Genomic DNA, 18,282 nt, shown 5'->3' on the forward strand with positions numbered 1-18,282 from the left:
TGTGTGTGTCCATGTCTTTCTCTGGTTGTGTGGACACAATTTAGCTGAAATCCATCACTGTGAGGACATTTGTCTAGTCCCATCTGAGGGTTCAGACCTGGTTGTAGGCTTCAGGTTAGAGCCAGGTTTAGGTCAGAGTAAGGGTCCTGCTGATGGTTCTGCTGGAGGTTCTGTGGCTGGTTAAAGGGCCCGACTTGGAAACAGAATATCTGAACTTCACGTCCCAGCAGCTTCAGGCAACAGGCTGAGGGTGAATGTAATCTCAGCCCCTGTCCCAACATCATGTCTGTTATTGTTGGTCTGGTCCTCAGGACAGACTTTCCAGTTTTAGCTGCAGCAGCGATGACAGGTACCTCATCAGGATGTTGTTTCTTCATGTCTGTAATGAAAACCAGAGCCTGAAGATTCAGGCATTTCTGTTTGTTCTTCCTCCTGCTGATGCTTCGTCTCTGATGTGCAATTAACAAGAGTTTTAATCCTTATCTGCTCTCAGCATTTACATCTTTCAGCCCTTGGGTTGGCGTGTGTGTGTGTGTGTGTGTGTGTGTCTCCATCCCAGCAGGGTTTCTATAAAAATAACATTCAGCTGCATCATTAGACTCACAACACTACCACAAAACTGAATCTTTTATTAGACCCTGTCAGAGGTCAGACGTCAAAACCAGCTCCAGTCGTTGCTGTGAGCAGAGAGAAGCTGCAGTGGAACCAGAGACTGTAAACGGTGACGGTTGTTCTCAGGTTCTGGAGCTGGTCTTTGGAGAAAGACGGGCCTCCCATTGTTGGTGAGGAAGAACCATGTGAGCCAGGTCAGCGGTGTGGCTCCCTGCTGTGTTTTTAATAGTTTTTGGACAACAGTGGAGGTCTATGGCTCATACCAATAAGCTGAACCAGGTTCTGGATTCACACACATTACACTGAGGACACCACATTCATTGTTGTTTTCAGTCTCTGTATGGGATCTGGACTCAGGGACACACACTGAATCTCTGGGCTGACTGTTTAAGATTAGATGGAATCAAACGAACAAACCTGCAGCTACAGTTCACTAAGAAAATGGCCTGGAAGATAAAGTGTTTGTGTTCCTCATGACCCAAACTGTTCCTGTTACAGAAACAAAAAAGAACATAAACCCACCAAAACAACAGACAGAGAATAAAGATAATCCAGTGAGAATCTCCTGTTTGCTTTTTTCAGCCTGTAAACACTCAGACTACTAAGAGTTTCTGCTTCTGGCTTTTCCCCCGAGAAAAGTTCAGCTTGTTTCTCTTCTCAGTTCAGGAACCGACTGTTCCTGAACTGAGCTGCTGCTCTGATGGTGTCATAGGCAGACCCCCTTTATTAGGAACCCCTGTGTCAGACCCAGTCGGTTTATTAGGAACCCCTGTGTCAGACCCAGTCAGTTTACGTTCAGACTGTTTCACAATGTTTTTGCAGTCATTTGACAACAACATAAACGGTAACAGAACTTTTGGCTCCCTGGGCCTGGGCCTCTGTCCATGTTAACAACTCGCAGTATTAATATATGTGACGTCTGAGATGCTACCTGCCTCTGAAATGAAGTGAAGTTGAACTGTAAAGCAACAAAAATGATAAAAGTCCCTCTAAAGTGAACTGCTCTGGGTGCAGGGAGAAATACTGTAAAAACACTGAGCTGATGAAATGTGATGCAGAAACACAGCAGTGTTGTGTTACCATAAGACAGGAGTAACCACAGCAACAATCATTTCATCCCCCGTCTCCACAAACACCACAAAACTGTAGGAATACACTGTCAGCAGGCAGGAATGTGCACGTGACCAGCGCACGTCACATGAAGCTGATTTGTGGTGCAGATAAAGTTGAACCAGGTTTTTGACACACTGAACATGCAGGGCGAGAACGATTTTAATCATGAATCAGAGAATGTCACATCAGGAACACAGTTTTTCTGTAACTCATCTTAAAGTTACACAAATTTAAATACAATACAAATACCATTCAAGTTCAGAAACATGTACTTGGTGGTCAGTTTATTAGGAACAGCTGTCAGTCTAAGCAAACCTCAGGTGTGAGAGCCGACGTTTTATGTCACGTGATCATTGTCTTACTGCTGAAACACCTGTTGCCCTGTAGCAGCAGCAGCAGCAGCAGCAGGGACTGACGCTTCCCCTTTAAGAGATCCAGGAAATGCATGAGAGTGGGTGGGTGGGGCTTGTTAAGGAAACAGGTGTGTACGCTGACAGGGATGATGTCATTCTTTAGTCGAGTCACCTGGGAGACGGCTGCAGAGCGTAGCTTGGACAGAGAGCAGAGAGGTGAAGCAGGAGACGCTGAGCTGTCTTCATCCTGGGAGCAGGGGAGCAGGAGGAGCAGGAGGAGACCCAGAGGAGGAGGCCCAAGGAAGGAGGAGGAGTACGTTTGCTGCTTGTCAAGGTGAGAGAGAGACGGAGGGAATAAATGAGAGAGTAACATGCATTTATTCTAAATCATTGCACCAAACTCTATTCAAAAAACAGCCGATTTTATCTCCTCTGTTCTCTGTGGAACCTAAACTCTTTTCTTTGAGCTCTTTTGTTTTGTATGTTCCAACTACCAACACTTTTCATCCCTGTGGACTGTTTTCCAAACATTAGGGTTTATGCAACTTGGCCATAAATATGTGGACATGTTTTAGTGTTCTTCCTGTGTGGCTGATTTGTGCTTTGGTCTGGTCTTTCATTCAAATGAGGGGGGATCCTAATGCTTCAGCATGCAAAGACAGTAACAAACTACGTGTAGTCAACAGTTAGTCTGTGGAATAAACCTCAATGCTGCTGATGATCCTTCAGTTGTGGACAAAATTCTCTGCTTTGTCACGTTTCTTGGTTTTCTATTATTGGAAACAATAGATTTTATGTTTTGCTGCTGTAGACAAGTGGAGACTGGAGCTGTGGGAAATGTTGATGTTGTGATGTTTGGTGTTGTTTCTTTCCAGCTCATTGATCAGTTGATTAATCTTAGAAATGAATCTCGGCAGCCCCCGTATGAGTCCAGCTTTATAGCAACAGTTTGTGTTTGTCCCGGTCCAGTTTTGACATGACATGAATTAGCTCCATGGAGAAAAGGTTTTCCCAGGTTGGTTTGGAAGAACAGGAATGTAGTCCAGACCTTCTTTATTCTGCATATTTCTGTTAGTCCGACGTTACAGTGCCTGAGGAGTCTGACAGGGCCTGCGATTCAGACAGAGCTGGAGTCAGAACAGAGGGAGCAGATTCCCCAAACTCTTGAACTATTTCTTTGAGCTGAGTGAAGTGAACACACAGTTTGATCAGTGCTGGCAGCTCTGCAGAGGAGTGAGGAGTGAGGAGGAGGCCTGCTGGCTGCTGCACAGCTGGGTCTGTCATTCCTGCAGCTGCATGCTGGTTTGGTGGTCAGTTTGGCTCTGGTTCTACTCCACTCCCTGTTTCTGGTCCTGGTTTTGGATTCTGTATCACCTCTATCAGTTGTGTTATAAACAAACACTGTGCTTGTTTGTGCTTTTGTGTTTATACTGAAGTGTTTGGATCAGTTTTCTTGCTTTGCTCTGTAATCCAAGAATCCATGGCTCTGTTCTGATTCTGGCCATGTTCAGCTGCGTCCAGCCTGGACTCAGGTGGACACAGTGAACTCGGCACCTTCCAACAACCCCTGACCTTCTGTTGTCCGGTCAGAGGTGCATGGTGGTGTGTTCGGCCGCTCTATTTACCAAACACCATGAGGCTAAAAGTAGCTGCTCTGCAAACATGGCTGCTCTCTGCCAGCTGCTGCAGGAAATGTGGCTCCTCCAATCGGCGTTTGCAAAACTAAAATCCTAAGGAACTTTAAATCCACACTGAATAATCAGTGGAGCCTTTTAAAACGTGATCAGGGTTGTTCCTCACCTACATCAACATAAACGTCCAGACACACACACACACACACACACACACAGAGCTGGTTTAGGACGAGCTGAGCTACATTTGTTGTGTTTCTGTCATCGCTCAGACACACACACACACACAGAACTAAAGCAGCTACAGATAATGTCTTTACTGACTACAGTCACATCATACAGTGGGTCAGTACATGTCACTGTGTGTGTGTGTGTGTGTGTGTGTGTGTGTGTGTGTGTGTGTGTGTGGTAAATGTGTCAGTGTGTGACAGATACACAGCGGAGAGCAAACAGGTGACTAACACACACTGTATTAAATGACTCACACCTGTCCTGAGGTGTGTGTGTCTGTGTCTGTGTCTGTGTCTGTGTCTGTGTCTGTGTGTGTGTGTGTGTGTGGGGGGGGGCATCATGTGACTGGGAGAGTAAACAGGACAGGTGTAGTATGCGGGAGCAGCAGTGACATCATACAGGAAGTGGCTGACAGGTAACTGTGTGGTGTCAGCTGACAGCCTGTAATGTTCAGCGCTGAGCTGACGTGGTTTTAAGTGAAGGCTCAGGTGCAACTGGGTTCTGGTTCAGGCCTCGGACCTGCAGGTCAAACCATGATTCAGAGGCCCAGTGTGAATGTGCTCAGGCTTCTCAGTGACACCGCCCTGAAAGATAAAGGTTAAAAAAGGAAAACTGTTTTTTTCCACCTGATGCTGCTGAGTCCGTTCCCACTCACTGTACTTCCACATCCAAAACACACAGTCACTCTGGACCAGCAGCTGTATTATTACAGATGTAAGACCATACACATCTGCCTGCTGATTCAAAATAAACACTGCACCATCATCTGGTACTTTTACTTCTGAACTGATATTTTCCAAGTAATTACAGGAAGAATTCAACCAACAGCCTGTAATTTAGCATATTAAAGTTCTGCACTATATTATTGTTATGTGCACTAAAATGCTATATGTCCCACTGCATTATTGTGAGTCCTAATGTATATTCAACATAATCTGGAGTTCTTTATATGCAACTTTCATGTGTAATATCATATTTTATAATATTATATTGTACTCTTATAGTAACAGCTGTGGTATTTTATAAACCACTGTATTAATATATGTATTATATTACCCAAACTATTATTATTCCAGTCATTATTATGTTTATAAGTTGAGGATACTTCAGTCTCAGCTGAACCTTCTGCTCGTATTTTCTTCTTCTATGTGTTTTGCTTTGCTGATATTTCTCACAGTAGGTTCTGTCTTATTTTGGTTATTATTGACTTCCTGTAGATTGTGTCAGGGAGACCTGTCAGGAGATTATTTATTCAAACTCAGAGCAGAGGAGCAAAGTGCTGCTGGGAAATCTGATTGCAGGACTGTTACGAATGTGGTGAAGTATTTTTACATTGTGCACCAGTGTGGAGACTATCTGTGGGATTATTTCCTGAACTGGGTGTAATGGTTCTGCTGGTAGCTTTGTGTGCAGGAGTAAACTGGTTCACACTGGGCCCCTGCTGCTCCCCAGTAAACACCAGTAATGAGCAGGAAGCTGCAGAGTCTTTGTATTTAAATCACAGCAGCTTTTTGTCCACGAGCTGAAAGAAAGAGACGAGTCCTCGCTCTCACTTCACTGAACTCTTTGTTCATCACCACAAACACTGAATCGCAGCCAGCAGCACCAAGACGGACAGCGTGAGGACGTGGGAGTGACTCAGTGTGGTGTTTGAAAACACAAACTGTTCATCACAGCCGCAGCGAACAACATCAGGTTATTACAGAGCTCAGACGAAACTGAGCCGAAGCAAGTTATCCTACATGTCTGCGGCCCCGTGTCGAAGACCCCTGACCCTCCTACACCCCAGCCAGACGCCTAAAGGGGAGGGTTTGGATGTACTGTGGATGTTGCTGGACCCCAGAGGATCAGGTTTTGGTGACCTCCTGACCTTTCGCCCAGCGCCACCCTGTACACAGATACTCTCAGATGTAGGTGCTGACGTCTGCGGTGAAAACCAGTTTCTGTTGACTTTACCAGATAGCTCTCTGTTTACCCAAACCTGCTCCACAGTGATAAGCGTCATCACATCATCACCCAGCAGGGAACTTCTCAGCAGGGTGAATAACAAGCCAGACATTTTCCTGCGTCCTGGTCCAACTTGGGCTAACGTGACATTACAGACACATAACAGACTTGTCATGTGTGCAGGTGCAGCCACATGTTACTGATGCACAGCGTCTGTTTCTGTGACAAAATCCACCGGACAGTTTTTAGCTAGTGTGTCACACAAACCTCTACAAATCAAATCAGCCTCACAAACCTTCTTCATCTGAAACAGACACGCACAGCGAGCACGTCAACCTGACTAATCACATGAAGTTTGTCCTGCATGGCACATAGGGAGGGGTCCGTCGTGTGAGCTGGCCCAGTTCAGCCCAGTTCAGCCCAGTTCAGCCCAGTTTACCAGAAACCGTTTCCAGCAGAGGAATGTTTGAGGGCTGAGCTGTGGTTTGTGTCTGCTCCACCCAGACTCTGTGTTCAGCTGCAGCTTCTCATGTTTTCTGTTATTTCATTAAACAGCCACCCAGTTCTCCTGGTCTCTCTGTGACCTCCACACGCAGCACTAACCATGGGATCGGGCCCCGCTTCTGAGCTGTGATATTAGTGATACTTGTTCCTGGAGCTCATCTAAACTGAGTTGATGGAGGAACATCAGACGTCAGTTGCTGTTGTGCACAGTGGGAATGACATGGGTGTTACTTGTGGTTTGGTTCTGGCATTTCAGTCATTAAGAAAATCCCAAAACATCCAAACGTCTGGTGTTTTCTTACCGTGCTGTGATGTGGCGTCAGGTCAGAAAACACCGACGACCAAAGGCCTGAAGCACAAAACACATTCAGCTGTTCTGTTGTCAGATCAGTCTCCAACTCATCCCAGAATAAACGAAAATGTATCTTCTACTAAATTAGAACCTACTCGGTGTCTGGATGGCAGGGGTGTGGTTGTTGTTGGACTGCACTGGTTTCTATTTGTGGATTACTTTTAATTTCGGTGGTGACGCAAAAGCTATAAATCATTTTTATTATGTGGTAGTTTCATGAGTTTCTTTTTGTTTGTTTTCCAAGACCTTGTAGTCGTGGTACAGGAGCTGCAGCTTAAAAGGTCTCAGCCAGCGATTTGTCTGTGTGTGTCCAGATCCCATCCAGAGACTGACAGCAACAGTGAATGTGGTGTCGTCAGCGTAACGTGTGTGGATCCAGAATCTGGTTCAGCTTATGGGTCTGTGCCGTAGACCTCCATTGTCTAAAAACTATTAAAAACACAGCAGGGAGCCACACCGCTGACCTGGCTCACGTGGTTCTTCTTTTATTACATTGACATGTTGTGTCAGTCTGAAGCACTGACTGATAAAATATTAATAATTAGTTATTGAAATGATTTGCTGAAGGACTGTTATGTGTTGCTGCACAGTGTTGACATCAGTGGTTTATTCTAATGTGGATTATCATTAAACATGACGAGTCCTCTGCAGCTCCCAGACTCTGTGTTGGTGCAGGCTGCCGTTCGTCCTGGCATGTCCTCCGCTGCTTCTGTTGTGATCAATGGCCTGATCAATGCAGACACGCACACACTGCTGGTGAAGCACAACTTCAGCTGTGCAGCTCACTGCACAGTCAGCTCCATCTGTCTCTATTTTCAACACCAGTCCGGTTATTACTCAGTGGTTTTCTGATGGGATTATATTGATAATCTAATGACGATCAATTGAAATGATGCCTTTCATTATTTTGGAATCTGTGGCTTTTTAAATACCTTTAACAGGATGTACTGTTGGAAAACCTTCAGTCTCTGAAATGTTCCCTCATGTCTCACATCTCATGTCTGCGTGCACGGTCTTTAGCCTAGCTTAGCATAAAGACTGGAAATGAATACAAACTGCTAGCCTAGCCCCTGCCAGTACAGACGATCTATGTTGTTTATTGATGTGGACACTGAAATAAAAAGTCCTTGTAGTTTGTTGCTGTCTGTTCATAGTTTTCTATTGTCTCTGAAGTTGTTTACTGTGTCTTTGAAGTTTTCTATTGTCTCTATGTAGTTATTTATTGTATATTTGTAACTGTTTAGTGCACCTTTGTAGTTTTCTTAGTGTATCTTTGCAGTATTTTATTGTATCTTTGTAGTTTAGTGTATCCTTGTAGTTGTCTGAAGATTCTCAGTTGTCCAGGTGAAGTTGTCTGAAAGCTGAGTCATGGTAACTGGACGTCTTTTTCTAAAACAAGATGACTCAGCTTTCAGATATGACTGTGGACATGTTGTGTCATATGTAGTTGTTTAGTGTGTGTTTGTACAAATGTTCTGTGTGTTTATGATGATTTTGTGGTGTCTTTACAGTTATTTTATATGTGTTTGTAGTAATCTGTGCCTGTGTTGCCGTTTTATCTCCATTTTCTGGTCTTTGTGTGTCTCCTGTTTATGGTTTGATTGATTTTTCCAGTTAGAAAATATCATCAATAACCTGGAGCTGAGACTGTTCTGCAGGGGCCCCTGACCCGTTGGGCCCCTGCAGTCATCCATCCACACACACACACATATGCACACGCACACACACGTATGCAGACGCACGCGCTCTTGCACGCGCCCCAGTGCTGCAGGTAGTAGCCCCTCCCCCTCCGGTCTGCCGTTTTAAACACAATAAGCGCCGTTTTACGGGATCCGAGCACAGACGGGCTCCGGGACCGACAGGATTTGTGTCCGTGCTCCGGTGTCCAGGTCACAGGTGAGCCGCTTTCGGGCGCCATGTCGCCGCTTTTCCTTCTGCGTATGTGCGCGACGATCCCGGGAGGTCTGGACGGAGCCGCCGTTACTCCCGTTCACCGGCGCTAGCTAAGACTGCGCTGCCCGCACCGGGTACGACCGGCCCCGGGACGGAACGAGGCGCTGCCGTGGGCAGTGTCCGCACGGGGATTCGGTGTCTTTCTGTTTGTGTCGGAACTAAACGGGGCAGTTCGGGGGAAACCGAGCACCGATGCTGGTTTGTCCTCATTGTTCTCCGGGAAGTTTGCTGGAAGTGATGTAATGGAGCCGGTGCGTGCAGCGCGGAGCACCGGGCTCCGTTTAAAAAAACAGCGTTTTTAGTCGACGTCGGCAGGTAAAACGCTACGTTGGCCGTGCGCAGCTTGTGTTGTTGGTTTGACACACAGTTAACACACCAGTCCTCGTTTCGTTTCTGTAGAATTTAAACTCCTCCGCCGCTGTTTGGGAAGAAGAAAGTTACAGAGACAACAAGCTAAAAGTGACTTATTGTGGTTTTAAACAAGGAGTCCGGGGGGTCTGGTTTCTGCCGATTCAAAGACTGTTTTCTGTGTAAGCCTAAAAGTATCGGAGTGTCGATCTCAGGCTGGTCTACGTTTCCCTGTAGGCAAAACAACGTTAAAGTTTCAGATTTGTGAACGGAGTTCGGTATGTTGGAACGACTGACGCGCTTTTCCCGTTAGAAACGTCCTGGCGGATCGTGTGTGTCTGAAAGTCTTAAAACCCAATTTGTCGTCGTTTAAACGACTTTTTGATGCGGGTCCCGTGTGCAGACCAGTCATTGTTGGTTTCAGCTGCTCATAACCAGCAGACTCGGACTGAAACAGTCTCACAACCTGTGGGTGACCCGGCGGAACCGGCCCAGTGAGGGCCTCCGGGCCCGCTGCACCACCTCAGGGAAGGGCTGCTGGTAGAGATGCTGCAGTGACCCAGAGTTTAGCAGCGCGCTGGGTGCAGCTGAGCTTTAACTGAAAGCTCATTATTCAGCATTGTTCATGGGAAAACAATGTGGAGGAGCTGCACCTCCCAGTCTGCGTGATTTACTGGGTGTTCACCCACTGATGGAAGCTGCTGCTGTGGAATGTGGGAGTGAGATCAGAACAATGTGTCCACACCGGGAGGTTTCTGAGCTGTTACTAGACTGGACAGAGTCTGTGGGGTTAAACTTTTTAAACTGGAGCATCAGTCTGTGGGTCTGGGTCTGGGTCTGGGTCTGGGTCTGGGTCTATGGTGGAGTCACATCTGTCTCCTCTAAGTGAAGGAAAGTTAGAACCTGCTGCAGACTAAAGACGCTTGCTGTGATTTACACTTTTTCCATGAAGCGATTAGTGATTGTGTGTTAACCCTGAACCTGCCAGAGCTTTGGCTGTTCTCAGACATTTCAGAGATCAATAATGGAAGAATCGAGTCATTGATAATTGACATCGATGCCAGTTGCGGCTTCATTTGAGGGGATTTCCTGGTGTGAACCTCCAGAAGAAGAAGCTTTCTGTCTTTCTGTCTCACCCTGTCGGTGTAAACAGCTCCAATAATCCAGCTCGAGCTGTGGACTGGGTCCCAGAGGTGGCGGCGGGCTGCTAATTCCTCCTTTGACTGGGTGGAGGGAAGTGATTGAAGCTCTCCACATCTCCCAGATTCTGGGTTATTTTGGGGCTGGTGCAGCCCTGAAGGACGGCGGCATATTCATGAGCTGTGCTTTCACCGACTGCCAGCCAGGTCAGCAGCACGACGAGCTGCGGCTCCTGTGCCCGTGACGTAGAGACGCACAGATGAGCTCGTCCTGTTAGGAAACACCCTCACCCTTGCCTCTTCCTTTGACCGTCCTCATCCTAGAGGGTCAGTGATTCGAAGTCCAAGCCCATCCAGAAGACGTGACGGCTGTTTTTAGACTTTGGATGTGAGACCAGTGGGATGGACTCTCACATGTGGAACCTGGGACTGAAGAAATGACCTGAATGATAAATGGCTGCAGAGTCATTTTTATTTTCTGAGCAGAGTAAAGGATGAGGAGGAGGAGGAGCGTGATGAAGATTAACCTGAGAATGATTAAAGTCTGGGAAATTCAGCTCTACATCATCCCAGTGTTTCCTGCAGCATCCAATCTCAGCCTGCAGCCAGCCATGAGCCAGCCTGGTGAATTAGACGCGATTATTGTGTGTGTGTGTGTGTGTGTGTGTGTGTGTGTGTGTGTGTGTGTGTGTGTGTGTGTGTGTGTGTGTGTGTGTGTGTGTGTGTGTGTGTGTGTGTGTGTGTGTGTGTTGTTACATAATCATTTTTTCACCACATCAGCCTCAGCACTCGCAAGCAGAGCAAACAGCACTGAATAAATCCTGGCTTTGTGATTGGTCAGTCTGCAGTCCAGGTACTCTCCTCACCTGGGTCTCTGTTATTCTGTGAATAATCCTGACCTTATTTAACAGCACAGCTATGAACCTGATGTGTGTGTGTTTAATCAATAGTGGAAACCAGGGTGGCTTTATCACAGTAAACGGTGGGTGGTCTAAATAAAAAAGCAGCTGTTCCTCTTATTTCCTGAAGGTCATAGCTTCCTGACCAGGAAATGGAGGCTCCAGCGTGTTGGCGTGCGTCACGCTCTTTCAGCGTGAAAGTCGCTGGGATTTGATCTGTAATCCTGCAGCCTCTGTCAGCTTCAGCTGCTGGTCATGGATTTTTAATTTCACCCTTCTTCCCTGTTTAATTAACGACTGGCGGCGGTGGGTCTGACCTTGGATCCTGGTCTGTTTCTGTGGGGTTTTGGGTTTCGTTATGCTTCTGTCAGGGCCTCTCATACCCGGATCCAAAAAGCCCGTTCTCCTGTGAGAGGGGCAACCAGCGTGTCGGTGAGGGCCGCTGCTGTTGAATATTTGGAAAAGTGAACACGGGTCGTGGTCCCCGTGCACTCGGGTTCTGATCAGCATGAGCTCTGTCCTGATTGGATCCTGAATCAATAACTTGTTTCCACAGATGATGTCAAGACGCCATCAGCTCAGATTTTCATGTTTTAAAATGACGACTGTGGCGAACCCGTTTGTCGAAATCCAGAACAGCAGCGCCTCCTCCCCTGTCAGCCATGTTCACTGCAGCGAACTGGGCTGAAGAGCCGGGTCAGAAACAGGCTGACGCCTAGAAACACAGACAGGCTAATCTTGAGTCTGATCAGGCTAATCCCTCCTCCCGCCCTCCACTCTGACCTGCACTTTACCTCTGGCTGTGGCGGGAAACTCTACGCTTCTGCTGTAACTTAACAACCAGACCCGACCTCAACCCCGACCTGAACCTGGTTCTAGCTTGCACCCTGACCCAGATCTGAACCCTCAGACAGGCCTTTGAAGGTGTGAGGACCAAACTCTACATAAAGAAGTGTCCACACAACCATAGAAAGACTTGAACACACACACACACTTTCAGACTTCCTGCGATCTGAGTTTTCAGGATAAAGGTCAAAGGTCAGGCTATGTCTGAAAAGTGTTGTTGTTTACAGTTTGAGATTTGGAGCACTGATGTCGGTCTATGTTTACTGCCTGGCTCCTCCCACTGTCTCCTAATGATAAACTGTGTGTGTGTGTGTGTAGTAAACAAGCGCTCCCTAGAGTGATGAGTGCTGATCTTAGAGAACACACACACACACACACACACACACACACACACACACACACAGAGTTTATCTCCCTACACTGATGAGATGATTCTCGTCCTTTATAGCTGGAGTTTATTTCTGAAATCAGATATTCAGAGACGTGTTTTTAGTGGATCCTCGTGTTTGTGTCAGTGTCTTGGGGTCTCTGGCTCTGTCATGGATCCACTTCCAGGTCGGCCAGAAAAAAACCTGGGACTGGCCAAACTCTAAATGTCCCACACAAACAGTTCTGGCAGATCACATCAGCTCTGGCAAGTTCATTCCTCCGGTTGTTTAGTTTCTGTGCTTCCTGCAGCCGCTGTCTGTACTAAGACTATTGGTTTCACAGTTCAGCCGACTTCCTGGTTCATGTGTGTTTTCTGCAGGTGAAGTGTTGTGTGATTACAGATCTTCGGGCTTTTTGGACCTACAGCTGAACATAAACACCAGGCAGAGTCAACCTGGGAGGTTTAGAATAAACAGCAGCAGCAGATGTTGAAACCAGCCTGTAAATCTAAAGTCTGATGAAGAGGTGCTGAAAGAGAACCTCATTGTTGAAGAAGAAAAGAGTCCAGCCCTGCAGCTTTGGCACATCATGCCTGTCTTGTCTTTGTCAAAGCTGAATCGCTCTCAGATTTGGGTTTTTGTCATCTGTCAGTTTTTTTTTTCTGTGGTTTTACGTGTGTTTTGTAAGAATCGACAGGAAGGGCCCCGGGGCCTCTGGCGGCACACGCAGACAGTCAGAGCAGTGAAAGTGTGAGCGAAGCAGAGACAGAAGCTGCACCGTCTGCAGAGGCCTCCCATTATCTCAATCTCAGGTCTTAGAGGAGATTTGAAAGGCCTTAAATCCTGTTATTACGGCGTAATGTCAGGTTTCCAGGACTGGAGTCTGTCTGCTCAACACACTCTGCAGCTTTACTTGGGTTTTTCAGTTCACCCCAGCTGGTGTCCCAGTCGCCTGTGTCTTAGTGTGTCTGTCTGAGGCCCCTCCAGCCCCCCAGTCCCCGGTGGTCTTCTTTAATAATGGTTCATTTTTTCTTCTTCTTTGACTCTTTTGCTTTGACCATGAAAACAGTGTTAAGCTCTGTGGGGTTTAAGTCGGTAAACAAAATGTGTCTGAGAGCAGTTTTCCTGTGACTCTGTAGAAGAAACCACTCAGTCTCTTTCTCCTTCTCCTGCAGGGCCCTGACCTCTGACCTCTGACCTGTGTCGGCTCTGGCCGCAGTGAGGCCGCTGGTGAAAACGAAGAGGAGGACGAGGTGTCTCAAAGGAGGGCAAAGGCTGTGTCACCTGCAGCGGCTGCAGAGGGACGAGTCCCTGGCGAGTCCTGGATTATAAAGCAGAGAGCCTTTGGGAAAACAGTCTGTTATTCACTGGAATGTCAAATTAAACCTGTGGAATGTAAAACTGTCAACACAAATTCTTCTGATTTTACAACGAAGGACATAAAAGCTTTAGATCTGCCAGAGCTGAAACCAGGGACACTACAGTCCTGGATGTCTTTAACTTTCTGAGAATCTTTGACCACAGTTGCTGGAATTTAAAAATACAGAAATGAGTTCCAGTTAAGGGATTTCCTTACTCACATTTCTTCCTTCTGTCCTTCCCGTTGGTTGTTTTCGTCATATTTTTGTTTTCATCCTCCCCTCGGTCGGACGACATGGCTCTGTCTCCTTCCATACGAGAACGGACGACAGGAAGCTGATCCCTGCAGGGAGCGAAGCTGACAGACCAATCAGGAGCCAGAGAGAGGAGGGGGAAGATGTCGTGGAAGAGGAACTACTTTGCGTCAGGAAGCGGTGGAAGTGGCGTCGGTGCCAGTGGAGCTGGGGGTCGAGGAGGTGATGGGATGCAGGGAATCTTGACGCCTCGTACGATGACGTCCATCGCTCCCAGTAAAGGGCTGAGCAACGAGCCGGGACAGAACAGCTGCTTCCTGAACAGCGCCCTGCAGGTACACACACACACACACACACACACACACACACACACACACACACTGACAGTATTAAATTAAAGCTCCGGCTACAGATAAATGTGAGTAGTGATTAGTTTATATTTTCCCAATTCATTGATCAGTTTTATCGTCAAGTCCATCAGGTGTCCCCAGCCCAGGCCCTAATGTCCTGATGTTCCATCTAGGACCACAGTTCTGCTTTGGTGTGTTCCCTACATGCTTTGTGTTCTGTGTGACACTGACACACTGCACTGGATCCTCATCAAGCCCTTGAACCTGCATTTGAGGCCTGTGTGTGTGAGTCAGGCTGTAAACAGCAGTCAGACAGATGACTCGGTCCACACGCTCATAGCTAACAACCGGTCTGATGACCTGCTCAGCTGCAGCACCTCCCAGGCTGCACATTACACTTCATGACTCAGCGCAGTTTAAGCAGAGCTATTGTTCGCCGAGACGGAGCGGGGATGACGGCAGGATCGGCAGAGCAGTAATTATTGCTGGTGTTGGTTTCAATGGAGGCTGACTCATTAACCAGGGTGGGCGGCTGCTGAAATGTCACACTGGGCTCAAGAGGAAACACTGGTTGCACCGTTTACCTGAAGCTTACACAGACTCAACACATCTTGGATCAGCAGCACTAAGGTCAGAGGTCACACAGACACAGGGCGGACAGCACTCGCACGTCTTCCCAGAGTCTCCTCTGATGTGTAGCACGAGCAGGTCCTCAGGGGTGATGAGCCAGAGTCTAATGTGACAGGATGAAACCCGCAGAGAGCCGACTGAACACACACCAGGGGCCAAAAAATACAGGTCTCCAGCCAGTCCTTAGAGGGTTTTCCAGGGCGCCCTGCTCTCACAGGGACTCTAACTGTGCATTAACCCATGAGGGGTAACTGTACCATGAACACTAAGTCCTCCTGAGTCCTGCACCTGCCCCTTCAGCCCCGCGTCCGTAAGCCTCGTGTCTCGTGTCAGAGCAGCGTGGTCATCTTAAAATAAAGCAACCGCTCATGTGATTTAACGACAAAGTGGATTATGTGTGAAGTTACTGTTAAACATTTTCTCAACTCACTGGTCAGTTTACATCAAACACAACAATCATGTGTATTTATAAATCATGTGTGTCAGTCTAACTGGGTCAGAACCAGACTTGTTGATCTATGACATAAAAAAGCAGCAAATCGATCAGGAGACTTTTCATCATTTTCCAGACAAAACTGTTAATCGGTAAATTCAGGATCTGCAGATTAGACTCACGTGTTGGCAGCTCTGTCCTGCAGGTTTGCTACCTGCTTCGTTCTGCAGGAACACAGCAACATATTGGAGCTGGTGGGGGGTGGGTGGGAGGACAGGAAGGAGAAAACAAACGCACCCAAAGTGCTGACGCTGCACTGTGCTTTGCCGAGGATGAACCGGGTTCCCACCTCAGGGCTCCAGCACACTGTCCCTTCAGAAGCCACAGGCTGAACGGAACCGTTCTAAAATATCACTTTTCTTTGTCTCGTGTATTTTGCAGCAGATTTGATGCTGCAGTTTCTTTAACAGCTGAAGAGGATTTTGATTATTGATTATCATGACGATCTGATTTTAATATTGTCGTATAAAATGGAGGAAGCAGAAAGTTAAGGAGCTGGAACTGGACATTTACTGGACAAAGTCCATTTAAAACAAACAATATTTGAATAGAAATGACATCACAAACCAACTGTCTGTTTTCCTCTTTAAAACCCTCCTCAAAAATAAAAAACCCCTCCAGCGCAGCAGGGGAGGACACAGAACAGGAGCTGGACCTGATCCAGATGTTCCAGCTGTTAGAGCTTGATCCTTTGAGTCCCATGGTATAAACTGGTGCGATAACACGAACGGACCAACCTGAGATCCAGCAGCCTGAGCCTGAACATGTGTCTGTGGTGGTTTTGTGACTGAACTATATTAACAGGGACTGCAGACTGGTTCTGTTCCCTGACAGGCCTGATCCTGGTCTCGTTGTTCAGCCATCCATGGACCAGCTGAGTCCAGCTCATGTCACTTCATTAAGTGTCTTAGTAGAAATGATTATTATCTCCAGCTGCAGCCCTGACAACGATCAATAGCAGTAAATGTGAAGCTGAAATAAAACTGAAACTGATGTGACAGTCGTCACACAGGCCAGGTGGTTTCCTGAAGCCAGCTGAGAAAATGATGAACACAGTTTGACACTGACACACATTTGACTGTTCCACACACTTCAGCTTGTCCTCGGGTCTCTAGACTCGCCCTCCGATTGGCCGGCCGCAGTCTCAGGTCAGCGGCGTTCATGTGTCCGTGCTGACTGGTGATTGGCTGGTAGCTGTGCTGATGTAAACGTGTCATACTGAGACTTTTAGACGTCTCAGAGCTTCTGCTGCAGCTTTCTCTTCGTGTTTGTAAATTCCACTGCAGAGCTGTGGGTGGAAAGCCTGGACACAGGGTGTTTACTGTATCTTAAGAATTTGTTTCCCCTCAGAAAGTCCTTACTTTCTGTCCATAGGTAGATTTCCTGCTGGTTTTGGCCTCTGAATCTCTGTTTTGGTGTTTGGAGCGTCATTATCAGGGCTGGAACTTTTATATTTAGTGAATGTTTGTGTGGAAGCTTTATCTGGATGCACCAACTGACTGTCCTGATATTTTCAATGGAAATTTTATTTAGACAATTTGATCTTATTGGTCCTGACTCCTCCTCCTTTCTTCTGCTGAAAGCTGTGATTGGCTGATGTTCTCTCTCAGGTTCTGTGGCACCTCGACATCTTTCGGCGCAGTTTCCGTCAGCTGACCACTCATAAGTGCATGGAGGACTCGTGCATTTTCTGTGCGTTAAAGGTGAGAGTCAGTGTGGGTGATGAGTGAGGCTGATCCTGGACCAGCCTCCAGTTTCTAACCTGGCTGTGCGTTTGTGACTTCCTGTCTTCAGAGCATCTTCGCTCAGTTTCAGTACAGCAGTGAGAAGGTTTTACCGTCCGACGCTCTTCGCAGCGCGCTCGCCAAAACCTTCCAGGACGAGCAGAGGTTTCAGCTCGGCATCATGGACGACGCAGCCGAGTGCTTCGTAAGGCCACACACACACACACACACACACACTGTTAAGGACAGGTTTACTTTCGCTGTGTTGTCCTGGGGAAACGCAGTAACAGATGTGGTCGGTCAGTCCTCTGCTCTGTTCTCTGTTCCTGCAGGAAAACATCCTGATGAGGATTCACTTCCACATCGCAGACGAGACCAAAGAAGACATCTGCACAGCCAGACACTGCATCCCACACCAGAAGTTCGCCATGACGCTCTTCGAACAGGTGAGACGGAGACGGTTTTGGCCCAGGTTCATGTGTCTTTTTTTGTTTGAAGTAGACCTGAGACAATGAATTAAATTGACTGAAAATAGACCCCAGAAGGTTCCAGGGTTCTCCAGGAACAAGGTGTTTGAACTTTTACACACTTGTATGATGTTTTGTAGATTAAATGATCCATTAGTCAATTAATGGATTAATTGAGTCATGGGCTTGGAACCTTCTATAAGGGACCAGTCTGGGTATTAACTTGGTGCTGGACCCCAGATGGAACCAGCTAACAGAACCATCGCCACACTGAGCTCATTGTAAACACACGTGTCAGCTGTGATGTTAACTTGTGTGTGTGTGTGTGTGTGTGTGTGTGTGTGTGTGTGTGTGTGTCAGTGTGTGTGCAGCAGCTGTGGAGCGTCCTCTGACCCTCTGCCCTTCATTCAGATGGTCCACTACATCTCCACCACCTCCCTGTGGTAAGTGTGTGTGTGTGTGTGTGTGTGTCGCTATGTATAGCTCCCGTCTCTGGAAAGGTAAGTTCAGGCCACACCCCTCTGACTGGTCGCTAGGTTACGCTGTGTGGTCACCCAGGCAACAGTCTAATCATGGCTCCTGGTGTTACTCGTGCACAGAAACAGAGAGAAGAGTGGGAGTCGTGTCTGTCCTCGCTTTCCGTTAGTGGAGCAGTCTGTGTGTGTGTGTGTGTGTGTGTGTGTGTGTGTGCGTGTTTGTGTGTGTGTGT

The 18,282-nt window shown here is 47.3% G+C and overlaps 1 protein-coding gene across 2 annotated transcripts in view; it reads left to right on the forward strand.

The window, feature by feature from the left end:
- The first annotated feature begins 2,256 nt into the window (after positions 1-2,256).
- usp54a (ubiquitin specific peptidase 54a) overlaps positions 2,257-18,282 on the forward strand; it is a 31,832-nt gene continuing 15,806 nt past the window's right edge. Inside the window, exons 1-6 of one of the 2 annotated variants that reach the window (XM_026309326.1) lie at positions 2,257-2,412; positions 13,472-14,244; positions 16,993-17,085; positions 17,177-17,311; positions 17,439-17,552; positions 17,934-18,016. In XM_026309326.1, the coding sequence (XP_026165111.1) occupies positions 14,053-14,244; positions 16,993-17,085; positions 17,177-17,311; positions 17,439-17,552; positions 17,934-18,016 (617 nt within the window). In that variant the 5' untranslated portion in view covers positions 2,257-2,412; positions 13,472-14,052. Of the gene's footprint in view, positions 2,413-8,558; positions 8,640-13,471; positions 14,245-16,992; positions 17,086-17,176; positions 17,312-17,438; positions 17,553-17,933; positions 18,017-18,282 lie in introns of those variants that run through there. The other variant, XM_026309327.1, reaches the window with a different exon arrangement.

This window comes from Mastacembelus armatus, chromosome 15 (assembly GCF_900324485.2).
Source record: "Mastacembelus armatus chromosome 15, fMasArm1.2, whole genome shotgun sequence".
Taxonomy (NCBI): Eukaryota; Metazoa; Chordata; class Actinopteri; order Synbranchiformes; family Mastacembelidae; genus Mastacembelus; species Mastacembelus armatus.